Source organism: Ranitomeya variabilis, chromosome 3 (assembly GCF_051348905.1).
Source record: "Ranitomeya variabilis isolate aRanVar5 chromosome 3, aRanVar5.hap1, whole genome shotgun sequence".
Taxonomy (NCBI): domain Eukaryota; kingdom Metazoa; phylum Chordata; class Amphibia; order Anura; family Dendrobatidae; genus Ranitomeya; species Ranitomeya variabilis.
Window position 1 is genome coordinate 228,852,357 of NC_135234.1, and position 14,967 is coordinate 228,867,323.

At 41.5% G+C, this 14,967-nt stretch overlaps 1 protein-coding gene across 4 annotated transcripts in view; it reads left to right on the forward strand.

The window, feature by feature from the left end:
- Positions 1-14,967, forward strand: part of PPP1R12B (protein phosphatase 1 regulatory subunit 12B) — an 80,786-nt gene that overhangs the window by 50,068 nt on the left and 15,751 nt on the right. For all 4 annotated transcript variants that reach the window (XM_077295206.1, XM_077295207.1, XM_077295208.1 and 1 more), the window contains exon 3: positions 12,528-12,669. In XM_077295206.1, the coding sequence (XP_077151321.1) occupies positions 12,528-12,669 (142 nt within the window). The remainder of the gene's footprint in view (positions 1-12,527; positions 12,670-14,967) is intronic.

The window sequence follows — 14,967 nt, forward strand, 5'->3', positions numbered from 1 at the left end:
AAAAAATGCGGATTGCATTCTGATAAATAGGATGCTTAATGTATGCATTTTTTTTTCTCAGTTTTATCGCGTTTTTATAGCGAAAAGCACAAAATAAACGCGAAAATTCCTGAACATGTGCACATAGCCTAAGGGGTTAATCAGTGCTAAAAAAAAAAAAAAAAAGTGGACACTGGGATTTTTTACACAATACTATCTGGCATCAAGACATGAGGGATGAAAAGAATTGGCAAGCACACACATAAAATTACATTCTGCAAATGTCATTCCTAATGTGAATATAAAAATAGAGATCAGTTTATATGGACAATCTCAGTTTATATATGAACATAGAAAAAGAAAAGGAAAGGGTGAAACAGAAAAGAGAAGAAAGAGAGAGTGCAAGAAAAAGGAGGTCGTCTTTCTTTAGGCCACCATTAAAGGGAAGCCATCATCAGAAAGTGACATATTGTTTGGCTGTTCTTTTTTCATATCACAATTTTTATTTAAAAAAAAACAAAACACAAAATTAGTAATCTTTCAATTTCTATAGTTGCTGTTGGTTTATATTTAGACCTATACTTCCTGTTCTTTCTGGAAGTGGTTTCATCCCGATTCTTTACCTGTGACAGGTTTACAACCTCTATACACAGCTGATAACACAGGGTCCACCATTAACAATAGGCAATGTCACACCTTAGGGTATGTGCACACGTTGCGGATTTCTTGCAGAAATTTCCTGAAGAAAACCGGAAATTTTCTGCAAGAAATCCGCATTTTTTTTTTCCGTTTTTTTTCCGTTTTTTTCGCGTTTTTTTAGCATTCTGCAAGCGTAATTAGCTTGCAGAATGCTAAAGTTTTCCAAGCGATCTGTAGCATCGCTTGGAAAACTGACTGACAGGTTGGTCACACTTGTCAAACATACTGTTTGACAAGTGTGACCAACTTTTTACTATAGATGCAGCTTATGCAGCATCAATAGTAAAAGATAGAATGTTTAAAAATAATAAAAAAAATAAAAAAAAAAGGTTATACTCACCCAGACATCTCCTCAGTGGTGTCCGTTCCTCTTCCTATAGCTGGTCTGTGCGCACAGGACCTTCCGTGACGTCACGGTCACGTGAGCGGTCACATGACCGCTCACGACCAATCACAGGACAGTGACGTCATCGGCAAGGTCCTCCACCGCACATCAGCTACAGGAACCGAAGCGACAGCGTGCAGTGGAGGCGGGAAGACATCGAGGGTGAGTATAGGACTATTTTTTATTTTAATTCTTATTTTTTGACCACTTATATGGTGCCCAGTGCGTGGAGGAAAGTCTCCTCTCCTCCACCCCGGGTACCAACCGCACATAATCTGCTTACTTCCCGCATCGTGGGCACAGCCCCGTGCGGGAAGTAAGCAGATCAATGGACCCCTAGGTGTGCGGAATCCCCTGCAATTCCGCATTTTAATGAACATGTTGCTTTTTTTTCCGCAATGCGATTTTTTCGCGGAAAAAAAGGCTACATTTGCACAAAAAATGCGGAATACACTGAAAATAATGGGAGGCATATGTAAGCGTTTTTTTCGCGTTTTTATCACGTTTTTATAGCGAAAAAAACGCGAAAAATACTTAACGTGTGCACATGGCCTGACTCCTTTCACAATGATCTTTTTCACACTCTCATTACATGCTTCAATACAAAAAATAGTGTTGAGATGCCATCATTGTGTCTATTTAGCCATGTAATTTCCTGAAAGACTTGGAAGATAAAGTCTAAAAAAAAGGCCCAGTGACCAGTGTGAAAATTTGAAGGCTGATATTTTTTATTTTTTATTCATATTGTGATAAGAAGGGAAAAAAAATAACCCGAAAACCTGATTTATGGATTAGGTAATTTTCTAATAATCAATAAGTTTCCCTTTACGTTGGTAGAAACGTCAGTCAGATCCTTGGCCACAATTTTTGAAACCACTGATCATATGCTGAAAAATGTTTGTATTTGAAACTGGTTCTAAAAATGACAATTCTGGCAAGGTTGCTTATACATCCATACCATGCTGTAGCTTTGCAGACCAACCTCATCACTGTAGCCATCCTTCCTAAGTGACAGGCAATTCAGCAAGATCCTGCCTAACATATGAAGTGACAGTATCTCTAAATAAGCAGGAATGTATATATATATATATATATATATATATATATATATATATATATATATATATATATATATATATATATATATATATATATATTGTCTAAGGGGTACTTCCATCTTTCTGTCTGTAACTTCCGTCACGGAAATCCCGCGTCGCTGATTGGTCTCGCTAGCTGCCTGTCATGGCTGCCGCCACCAATCAGCGACGGGCACAGTCTGATTAGTCCCTCCCTACTCCCCTACAGTCAGTGCCCGCTGCCCGCTCCATAATCCCCTCCAGTCACCGCTCACACAGGGTTAATGCCAGCGGTAATGGGCCGCGGTGTAACGCACTCCGTTACCGCTGCTATTAACCCTGTGTGTCCCCAACTTTTTACTATTGATGCTGCCTATGCAGCATCAATAGTAAAAAGATGTAATGTTAAAAATAATTAAAAAAAACCTGCTGTTCTCACCTTCCGTCGTCCGACGATGCGCTCGCGCCGGCCGCCATCTGCCATTCCCAGAGATGCATTGCGAAATTACCCAGAAGACTTTGCGGTCTTGCGAGACCGCTAAGTCATCTGGGTAATTTCGTAATGCATCTCTGGGAACGGAAGATGGCGGCAGCCGCGCGCGCATCGCCAGAGCTTCGCTGGATCCCAGTGGGTGAGTATATAACTATTTTTTATTTTAAATAAATAAGGCAGCACACTGTAGCGCTAAAATATGCAAACATGAAACTTTCAAGTTTCATGTTTGCATATTTTAGCGCTACAGTGTGCTGCCTTATTTATTTGACTGTGTACGAGTTGGTGACTCTAGGTTCAGCACCTGTTCACACTTGATCTATGTTTGGATGTGACCGTCAGTTTTTTTGAAATTTTTATTTTTTATTTTAAGTATTTTTTTTTTTTAACAGGCATATGGTGCCCACACTGCTAAATACTTCGTGGGCTGTGTTATATACCACGTGGCTTCTATATACTACATGGGCAGTGTTATATACTGCATGGGCTGTGATATACTGCGTGGGCTGTGATATACTGCGTGGGCAGTGCTAAATACTACGTGCCCTGTGTTATATACTCGTGGGCTGTATTATATACCGCATGGCTGCTATATACTACATGGGCAGTGTTATATACTGCGTGAGCTGTGTGATATACTGCGTGGGCAGTGCTAAATACTACGTGCCCTGTGTGATATACTACATGCCCTGTGTTATATACTGCGTGGGCTGTGTTATATACCGCGTGGCTGCTATATACTACATGGGCAGAGTTATATACTGCGTGGGCTGTGCTATATACTACATGCCCTGTGTTATACTGCGTGGCCTGTGTTATATACTATGTCGACTGTGTTATATACTGCGTGGCTGCTATATACTGCGTGGGCTGTGTTATATAGTATGTGGGCTGTGTTATACACTGCGTGGCCACTGTTATATACTGCGTGGCCTGTATTAACGCATCGGGTATTCTACAATATGTATGTATATAGCAGCCACATAGTATATAGCACAGGCCACGTAATATTTGTCGGCTATATACTACATGGCTCCTATATACTACGTTGCCTGTGCTATATACTAAGTGGCTTCTCTATACATACATACATACATATTGTAGAATACCCGATGCGTTAATACAGGCCACGCAGTATATAACAATGGCCACGCAGTATATAACACAGCCCAAACAGTATATAACACAGCTCACGCAGTATATAGTAGCCACGCAGTATATAACAGTCGACGTAGTATATAACACAGGGCATGTGGTATATAGCACAGCCCACGCAGTATATCACACAGACCACGCAGTATATAACACTGCCCATGTAGTATATAGCAGCCACGCGGTATATAACACAGCCCACACAGTGTATAACACAGGGCACATAGTATGTAGCACTGCCCACGCAGTATATCACACAGCCCACGCAGACCGCAAAGTCTTCTGGGTAATTTCGCAATGCATCTCTGGGAAAGGCAGATAGTGGCCGGCGCGAGCGCATCGTCGGACGGCGGAAGGTGAAAATAGCAGTTTTTTTTGTTTTTTTATTATTTTTAACATTACATCTTTTTACTATTGATGCTGCATAGGCTGGCATTAACCCTGTCTGAGCGGTAGTTGGAGGGGATTATGGAGCGGGCGGCGGGCACTGACTGCAGGGGAGTAGGGAGGGACTAATCGGACTGTGCCCGTCGCTGATTGGTCGCGGCAGCCATGACAGGCAGCTGGCGAGAACAATCAGCAACGCGGGATTTCCGTGACGGAAGTTGCCGACAGAAAGACGGAAGTACCCCTTAGACAAATATATATATACAGTCATGGCCAAAAGTATTCACACCTTTGCAATTCTGTCAGATAATACTCAGTTTCTTCCTGAAAATGATTGCAAACATAAATTCTTTGGTATTATTATCTTCATTTAATTTGTCTTAAATGAAAAAACACAAAAGAGAATGAAGCAAAAAGCAAAACATTGATCATTTCACACAAAACTCCAAAAATGGGCCAGACAAAAGTATTGGCACCCTCATAACTGCGACCAACTGCTTCCGGTAACCATCAATGAGTTTCTTACAATGCTCTGCTGGAATTTTAGACCATTCTTCTTTGGCAAACTGCTCCAGGTCCCTGATATTTGAAGGGTTCCTTCTCCAAACTGCCATTTTTAGATCTCTCCACAGGTGTTCTATGGGATTCCGGTCTGGACTCATTGCTGGCCACCTTAGAAGTCTCCAGTGCTTTCTCTCAAACCATTTTCTAGTCTTTTTTGAAGTGTGTTTTGGGTCATTGTCCTGCTGGAAGACCCATGACCTCTGAGGGAGACCCAGCTTTCTCACACTGGGCCCTACATTATGCTGCAAAATTTGTTGGTAGTCTTCAGACTTCATAATGTCATGCACACGGTCAAGCAGTCCAGTGCCAGAGGCAGCAAAGCAACCCTAAAACATCAGGGAACCTCCGCCATGTTTGACTGTAGGGACCGTGTTCTTTTCTTTGAATGCCTCTTTTTTTCCTCCTGTAAACTCTATGTTGATGCCTTTGCCCAAAAAGCTCTACTTTTGTCTCATCTGACCACAGAACATTCTTCCAAAACGTTTTAGGCTTTTTCAGGTAAGTTTTGGCAAACTCCAGCCTGGCTTTTTTATGTCTCGGGGTAAGAAGTGGGGTCTTCCTGGGTCTCCTACCATACAGTCCCTTTTCATTCAGACGCCGACGGATAGTACGGGTTGACACTGTTGTACCCTCGGACTGCAGGGCAGCTTGAACTTGTTTGGATGTTAGTCGAGGTTCTTTATCCAACATCCGCACAATCTTGCGTTGAAATCTCTTGTCAATTTTTCTTTTCCGTCCACATCTAGGGAGGTTAGCCACAGTGCCATGGGCTTTAAACTTCTTGATGACACTGCGCACGGTAGACACAGGAACATTCAGGTCTTTGGAGATGGACTTGTAGCCTTGAGATTGCTCATGCTTCCTCACAATTTGGTTTCTCAAGTCCTCAGACAGTTCTTTGGTCTTCTTTCTTTTCTCCATGCTCAATGTGGTACACAAAAGGACACAGGACAGAGGTTGAGTCAACTTTAATCCATGTCAACTGGCTACAAGTGTGATTTAGTTATTGCCAACACCTGTTAGGTGCCACAGGTAAGTTACAGGCGCTGTTAATTACACAAATTAGAGAAGCATCACATGATTTTTCGAACAGTGCCAATACTTTTGTCCACACCCCTTTTTTATGTTTGGTGTGGAATTATATTGAATTTGGCTTTAGGACAATTCTTTTTGTGTTTTTTTATTTAAGACAAATTAAATGAAGATAATAATACCAAAGAATGTGTTTGCAACCATTTTCAGGAAGAAACTGAGTATTATCTGACAGAATTGCAGAGGTGTGAATACTTTTGGCCATGACTATATATATATATATATATATATATATGTATGTGTATGTATGTATGTATGTATGTGTATATATCTAATATATAAAGCTGAATGTGTGTGTGTGTGTATGTATGTATGTATGTATGTATGTCCGGGATTGGCATCTGAACCGTAGCAGCTACAGCCACAAAATTTTGCACAGTCACACGTCTGGACCCCGAGAGCGTCATAGGCTATGTTGTGAGGTGAAATTTTAACCCCGCGCTTTCCAATTCACCAAACAATTTTGCCCCTATCTACATAATGGGGAAAAAGTGAAAGGAAAAGTGTTGGAGGCGTCGCAGCTACAGGCACAAAATTTTGCACAGTCACACGTCTGGACCCTGAGAGCGTCAAAGCTATATTGTGAGGTGAAATTTTAACCCCGCGCTTTCCAAGTCACCAAACAATTTTGCCCCTATCTACATAATGGGGAAAAAATGAAAGGAAAAGTGTTGGAGGCAAATTAACAGCTGCCAGATGTGAACAAGGGGGACTTAAAGAATGACAGCGATGGCACCAAAGAGTATATACTGTACAGTTGCTAAGGTGGGGCCCCAACATGGGATAATCACACCACCACGGGGATATGAACACACACACAAAATGCGCCACACACTACCACGTGCTCGAACACATATACCACCCTCAGTGCACATTTCACCACACATACACCAACCTCGCCACATAAAAGTAGAAACACAAAAGTCGCCGCTCAAAACTCGCCACGCGCAAAACTCTCCACATGCAAAACTCGCCACACGTGCAAAACTCGCCACACGCAAAACTTGCACACGCAGAAAAATTGCCACACGCAGAAAAATTGCCACATGCACAAAAGTTGCAACACATGCAAAAGTTGCCTCACACAAAACTTGCACATACTCAAAAGGCACCACACATAAAACTCGCCACGCGCAAAACTCGCCATGCGCAAAACTTGCTGCACACAACTTGCTACACTAACCTGTCACATGCAACTCGACACACAAAAAGTTGCTACACGCATGTCGCCACACAAAACTCATCTCACAAAAGTCCCTACATGCATGTCGCCACACGCAACTCAACACACACAACTTGACACACGAAACTCGCCCTAAAACACACACAAGTCTGGTATCCTTCAAAAATAAAAATCTGATTAATAAGCAGACAAACTACAAGAGCAACAAATGTACCATATAGGAATCCGGCAGCTGTCAGTCACATGACCAGTCTATTATGTGTATGTGTGAGCTAATATATACTGCCAGGGGGTGGGCTTACTGTTGGCTGGGGATTTATCAGGCTGCCATTTTAGCTTACAAATACTGAGGTAAAAATACTGACCAAATAACGTGTGAACGAGGTCAAATACAGGAGGAGATGACATACAGCTATATACTATATACAGGAGATGACACACAGGTATATACTATTTACAGGGGAGATGACACACAGGTATATACTATATACAGGAGGAGATGACACACAGATATATACTATATACAGGAGAGATGACACACAGGTATATACTATATAGAGGAGGAGATGACATACAGGTACATACTACATACAGGAGGAGATGACATACAGGTATATACTATATACAGGAGGAGATGACACACAGGTATATACTATATACAGGAGCAGATTACCTACAGGTATATAGTATATACAGGAGGAGATGACACAGGTATATGCTATGTATAGGAGGAGATGACATACAGGTATATACTATATACAGGAGATGACACACAGATATATACTATATATAGGTGAGATGACACACAGGTATATACTATATACAGGAGATTACATACAGGTATATCTAATATATAAAGCTGAATGTGTGTATGTATGTATGTGTGTATGTCCGGGATTGGCATCTGTACCGTCGCAGCTACAGCCACAAAATTTTGCACAGTCACACGTCTGGACCCCGAGAGCGTCATAGGCTATGTTGTGAGGTGAAATTTTAACCCCGCGCGTTCCAATTCACCAAACAATTTTGCTCCTATCTACATAATGGGGAAAAAGTGAAGGGAAAAGTGTTGGAGGAAAATTGACAGCTGCCAGATGTGAACAATGAGGACTTAAAGAATGAGAGCGATGGCGACAAAGAGTATATACCGTACAGTTGCTAAGGTGGGGCCCCGACATGGGATACTCACCACACACGGGGATATGAACACAAACACAAAATGCGCCACACACTACCACGTGCTTGAACACATATACCACCCTCAGCACACATTTCACCACACACACACACCAACCTCGCCACATAAAAGTCGAAACACAAAAGTCACCACTCAAAACTCGCTACATGCAAAACTCGCCATATGCAAAACTAGGCTCACGCAAAACTCGCCACACGTGCAAAACTCACCTCATGGAAAACTCACCTCATGCAAAACTTGCACACACAGAAAAATTGCCACATGTACAAAAGTTGCACCACATGCAAAAGTTGCCTCACACAAAACTTGCACATACTCAAAATGCACCACACATAAAACTCGCCACGCGCAAAACTCGCCATGCACAAATCTTGCTGCACACAACTTGCTACACTAACCTGTCACATGCAACTCAACACACAAAATGTTGCTACACGCATGTCGCCACACAAAACTCATCTCACAAAAGTCGCTACATGCATGTCGCCACACGCAACTCAACACACACAACTTGACACATAAAACTCGCCCTAAAACACACACAAGTCTGGTATTGTCCTTCAAAAATAAAAATCTGATTAATAAGCAAACTACAAGAGCAACAAATGTACCATATAGGAAATACGGCAGCTGTCAGTCACATGACCTGTCTATTATGTGTATGTGTGAGCTAATATATACTGCCAGGGGGGAGGGCTTCCTGTTGGCTGGGGATTTATCAGGCTGCCAATAGCAACCAATCACAGCTCAGCTTCTATTTTGCTACAGTTAATTAACCTGAGCTCTGATTGGTTAATATAGGCAACAAAGACATTCTCAGTATAACAAAGCTAATATATGTTGTGAAATGCTTCTATTTGCTTAGTTTTTGCCTTTTAATAATTACATTTCTATCTATTTGTTTTGTGGTTTTTGTGTGCAGAATAAATTTTTGTTAACACATTCTATTTTGCTAACAGCAGTCATTAACCCGGGCGAAGCCGGGTAGTACAGCTAGTATATATATAAAGGTGTATGTGTGTATGTATGTATGTGTGTATGTCCGGGATTGGCATCTGAACCGTCGCAGCTACAGCCACAAAATTTTGCACAGTCACACGTCTGGACCCCGAGAGCGTCATAGGCTATGTTGTGAGGTGAAATTTTAACCCCGCGCTTTCCAATTCACCAAACAATTTTGCTCCTATCTACATAATGGGGAAAAAATGAAAGGAAAAGTGTTGGAGGCGTCGCAGCTACAGGCACAAAATTTTGCACAGTCACACGTCTGGACCCCGAGAGCGTCAAAGCTATGTTGTGAGGTGAAATTTTAACCCCGCGCTTTCCAATTCACCAAACAATTTTGCTCCTATCTACATAATGGGGAAAAAATGAAAGGAAAAGTGTTGGAGGCAAATTAACAGCTGCCAGATGTGAACAAGGGGGACTTAAAGAATGAGAGCGATGGCGCCAAAGAGTATATACTGTACAGTTGCTAAGGTGGGGCCCCGACATGGGATAATCACCACACCACCACGGGGATATGAACACACACACACAAAATGCGCCACACACTACCACGTGCTCGAACACATATACCACCCTCAGCGCACATTTCACCACACATACACCAACCTCGCCACATAAAAGTCTAAACACAAAAGTCGCCGCTCAAAACTCGCCACGCACAAAACTCTCAACATGCAAAACTCGCCACACGTGCAAAACTCACCTCATGGAAAACTCGCCACATGCAAAACTTGCATACGCAGAAAAATTGCCACATGCACAAAAGTTGCAACACATGCTAAAGTTGCCTCACACAAAACTTGCACATACTCAAAAGGCACCACACATAAAACTCGCCACGCGCAAAACTCGCCATGCGCAAAACTTGCTGCACACAACTTGCTACACTAACCTGTCACATGCAACTCGACACACAAAAAGTTGCTACACGCATGTCGCCACACAAAACTCAACACACACAACTTGACACACGAAACTCGCCCTAAAACACACACAAGTCTGGTATTATCCTTCAAAAATAAAAATCTGATTAATAAGCAGACAAACTACAAGAGCAACAAATGTACCATATAGGAATCCGGCAGCTGTCAGTCACATGACCTGTCTATTATGTGTATGTGTGAGCTAATATATACTGCCAGGGGGTGGGCTTACTGTTGGCTGGGGATTTATCAGGCTGCCAATTTAGCTTACAAATACTGAGGTAAAAATACTGACCGACTAACGTGTGAACGAGGCCTAATACAGGGGGAGATGACATACAGATATATACTATATACAGGAGGAGATGACACACAGGTATATACTATTTACAGGGGAGATGACACACAGGTATATACTATATACAGGGGAGATGACATACAGGTACATACTACATACAGCAGGAGATGACATACAGGTATATACTATATACAGGAGCAGATTACCTACAGGTATATAGTATATACAGGAGGAGATGACATACAGGTATATGCTATGTATAGGAGGAGATTACATACAGGTATATACTATATACAGGAGATGACACACATATATATACTATATATAGGTGAGATGACACACAGGTATAGCTAATATATAAAGCTGAATGTGTGTATGTGTGTATGTATGTGTGTATGTCCGGGATTGGCATCTGCACCGTCGCAGCTACAGCCACAAAATTTTGCACAGTCACACGTCTGAACCCCGAGAGCGTCATAGGCTATGTTGTGAGGTGAAATTTTAACCCCGCGCGTTCCAATTCACCAAACAATTTTGCCCCATCTACATAATGGGGAAAAAGTGAAGGGAAAAGTGTTGGAGGAAAATTGACAGCTGCCAGATGTGAACAATGAGGACGTAAAGAATGAGAGCGATGGCGCCAAAGAGTATATACCGTACAGTTGCTAAGGTGGGGCCCCGACATGGGATACTCACCACACACGGGGATATGAACACAAACACAAAATGCGCCACACACTACCACGTGCTTGAACACATATACCACCCTCAGCACACATTTCACCACACACACACACCAACCTCGCCACATAAAAGTCGAAACACAAAAGTCACCACTCAAAACTCGCCACGCGCAAAACTCGCTACATGCAAAACTAGGCTCAAGCAAAACTCGCCACACGTGCAAAACTCACCTCATGGAAAACTCACCTCATGGAAAACTCACCTCATGCAAAACTTGCACACATAGAAAAAATGCCACATGTACAAAAGTTGCACCACATGCAAAAGTTGCCTCACACAAAACTTGCACATACTCAAAACGCACCACACATAAAACTCGCCACGCGCAAAACTTGCCATGCACAAATCTTGCTGCACACAACTTGCTACACTAACCTGTCACATGCAACTCGACACACAAAATGTTGCTACACGCATGTCACCACACAAAACTCATCTCACAAAAGTCGCTACATGCATGTCGCCACACGCAACTCAACACACACAACTTGACACATGAAACTCGCCCTAAAACACACACAAGTCTGGTATTGTCCTTCAAAAATAAAAATCTGATTAATAAGCAGACAAACTACAAGAGCAACAAATGTACCATATAGGAATCCGGCAGCTGTCAGTCACATGACCTGTCTATTATGTGTATGTGTGAGCTAATATATACTGCCAGGGGGGAGGGCTTCCTGTTGGCTGGGGATTTATCAGGCTGCCAATAGCAACCAATCACAGCTCAGCTTCTATTTTGCTACAGTTAATTAATCTGAGCTCTGATTGGTTAATATAGGCAACAAAGACATTCTCAGTATAACAAAGCTAATATATGTATTGAAATTCTTCTATTAGCTTAGTTTTTGCCTTTTAATAATTACATTTCTATCTATTTGTTTTGTGGTTTTTGTGTGCAGAATAAATTTTTGCTATCACATTCTATTTTGCTAACAGCAGTCATTAACCCGGGCGAAGCCGGGTAGTACAGCTAGTGTGTGTGTATATATATATATATATATATATATATATATATATATATATATATATATATATATATATATATATATATATATATATATATATATATATATATATATATATATAAAATATATATATATATATATATACACATACTAAGGGTGATGCTGCGTCTGTTGGAGTACATTGGCCCTTTCAGTCAGCTGATTGGTTGGTCACACTAATCCTTAATTGAAGATCTATCTTAAGGGTGGGTAAATCATTTTCTTACCATTTTAATTGGTAAAAAAAAACCAATGTGAACATATAAAATTGTATGGGTATACATTTTTCTTTTTTTTACGCAGTTGCTTTTTTTATTTATTTTTATTTTTTTATTGTAGATTAGATTCCGGAGGCTCAAGTCTCACATCAACAGACAGTGACCGTGCATCTACCCGTGCGAGTGTCTATTCACGACGGGAAAATCGCTTGCCATCCACTGGCAACAAGACAGACGAGGAACCCAACAAAGATTTCAAAAAGGTTGATTATCCTTAGGTTAGGTATTCAACTTAAGAAAGAGACCTACATTTAGGCCATATAACTTCTTAGGCCTCTTTCACACTTCAGTCTTTTGGCGTCAGTTTGAATCCGTCGTTTTCCTCAAATAGCGGATCCGCCATTTTTTTTGGCGGATCCGCTATTTTCCCATAGACTTGCATTAGTGACGGATTGTGGCGGATGGTCGTCCGTTCCATCTGCCATGTGAAGGATCCGTCGAGATTTGGCGGACGTCATCTAGAAGTTTTTTGTCTGCGCCAAAATGGCGGTTCGCGACGGATCCATCACATCTGCCATTCCATAGAATGGCCGCCTAAGGGCGACGGATCCGTCGCGACCGTCATTTGGCGGATCCGTCGCCCCAATCCGCTTTTTCAATTGCACATGCTCCAAAAAGTAGATACTTTTCCCAGACAACCCCCAAAAAACGGATCCGTCAAAAAAACCGATCCGTTAGAACCGTTTTCTCAACAATTGTGACAGATTCGTCACTATGTCGGAGCAGACTGACGCCAAATAACTGAAGTGTGAAAGAAGCCTTAAGGCAATGAACTGTAATTCTTCAATTACTGTAATTTACTGTGGTGATATCTTCCTGAGTCCTCATAAGCAATATGAATTGTTCTACTGATCCCACCAGGTACTGTAATGTCCATGGAAAAACTAAATTCTTTTAGAAGAAATTGTGGTAATGGTTATTAAGAATGTTATGTTTTAGGCCTGTTTATGTGAAAAAGCATAAGCACTACTGGTTAGTGCACAAGTAGGTTCCCAAACCGTGATACCACGTAACCTTGGCACACACCAGATGCTGAAGTGAAATTATTTAATGCAGTCCACATAAAGTAGTAGGGTTTATACATACAGCAGACATTTTGGTCTCAATAACCTTCCTCAGTGTATTACAATGTAAACATAAAAATAAAAAAAGTAAAATGAAAGATAATAAAGTACGGTATATACATCAATGACAAAGTAAAGGTCAGAGTCTAGAGAGAAATTGCAATCCCACCAGAGTGTACCAACATCATCAATCAAACTCAAGATATATGCTGCGTTTCTAAATAGTCAGTTGAACAATACATTACTAATGGACAATCAGCCCCCAAAAAAGGGGTAAAATGGAGGGATGGGTAAATGAAGGAAAAGGACCTACCCGATTGCTGTGTTTGAAGGGTGTTGATGAGCACAGTTTCTCCTCGCATAGATAACCCTGTGTAGGTAAAGGAAACAATGCTGTAAGGGTGACCTTTTCATAAGTTTAAACGTGCTGGCAAGAGGGTTGTGGTCGTATGAACAGATACCTCAGTCTCTGCTTGGGAACTCTACAGGTGCTTCAAGGTTATTTTTGTTCTCTGTTCTGCCTTTTGCCTCTCTGATTAATGCCCTCCTTGCCTGGGCTGAGAGTTTTGGTGAACGGCGCTTTCTTGGCAGGTTTGTTGTGGTACCATGTTCTTTCCATTTAATGTTGCTCATCAGAGATTGGGATATATTTTTATAACCCAACCCTGACTTGTACTCCTCAACAACTTTGGCCCTGACTAGTTTGGAGATCTCATTGGTCTTCATGGTGGTGTTTGGTTAGTGGTGCCTCTTGCTCAATGATTAGTGATGAGCGAGTGTGCTCGTTACTCGAGTATTCTGAGCATCCTCAAGTCTCAACCAAGTATTGCTGGTGCTCGGATGCGATGCTCAGATCCATGCCCTGCATGTTGCGTGGCTTAAAGAAAGATGCAGGGATTACCTGCCATACACGGTTAAACTGTAGCCATGTTTATTGGCTGTATTATTCAAGCATCGCATCCAAGCATCTGCAATACTCGGTTGAGACTCGAGCATACTCGAAAAACTCGAGTAACGAGCACGCTCACTTATTACTATTAATGGTGGTGTTGCAGCCTCTGTGGCCTTTCAGAAAAAGTGTGTATATACTGACAGATATGTGACACTTAGATTGCACAAAGGTGAACTTCCTTGCACTAAGCTCGTGAGATATGACGATAATTGCTTGCAGCAGAATGTTTTAGGGGCTTCATCGCTAAAAAGCGGGTAAATAGATATTTACATGCCAATTTTTTGTTATTTGATCCCATAAATTTAATTTTTGCCTTTATTTTTCTCACTTCACCAACTTGGACTATTTAGTACTGATGCATCACACATAAATCCGATTTAAAAAATATTTAAACACAGGTTGTAATGTAACAAAATGGGTAAAAAGCCAATGTGGGGGTGAATGCTTTTGCAATCCACTCTCTTTGCTTGTAAAGTTTATTTATG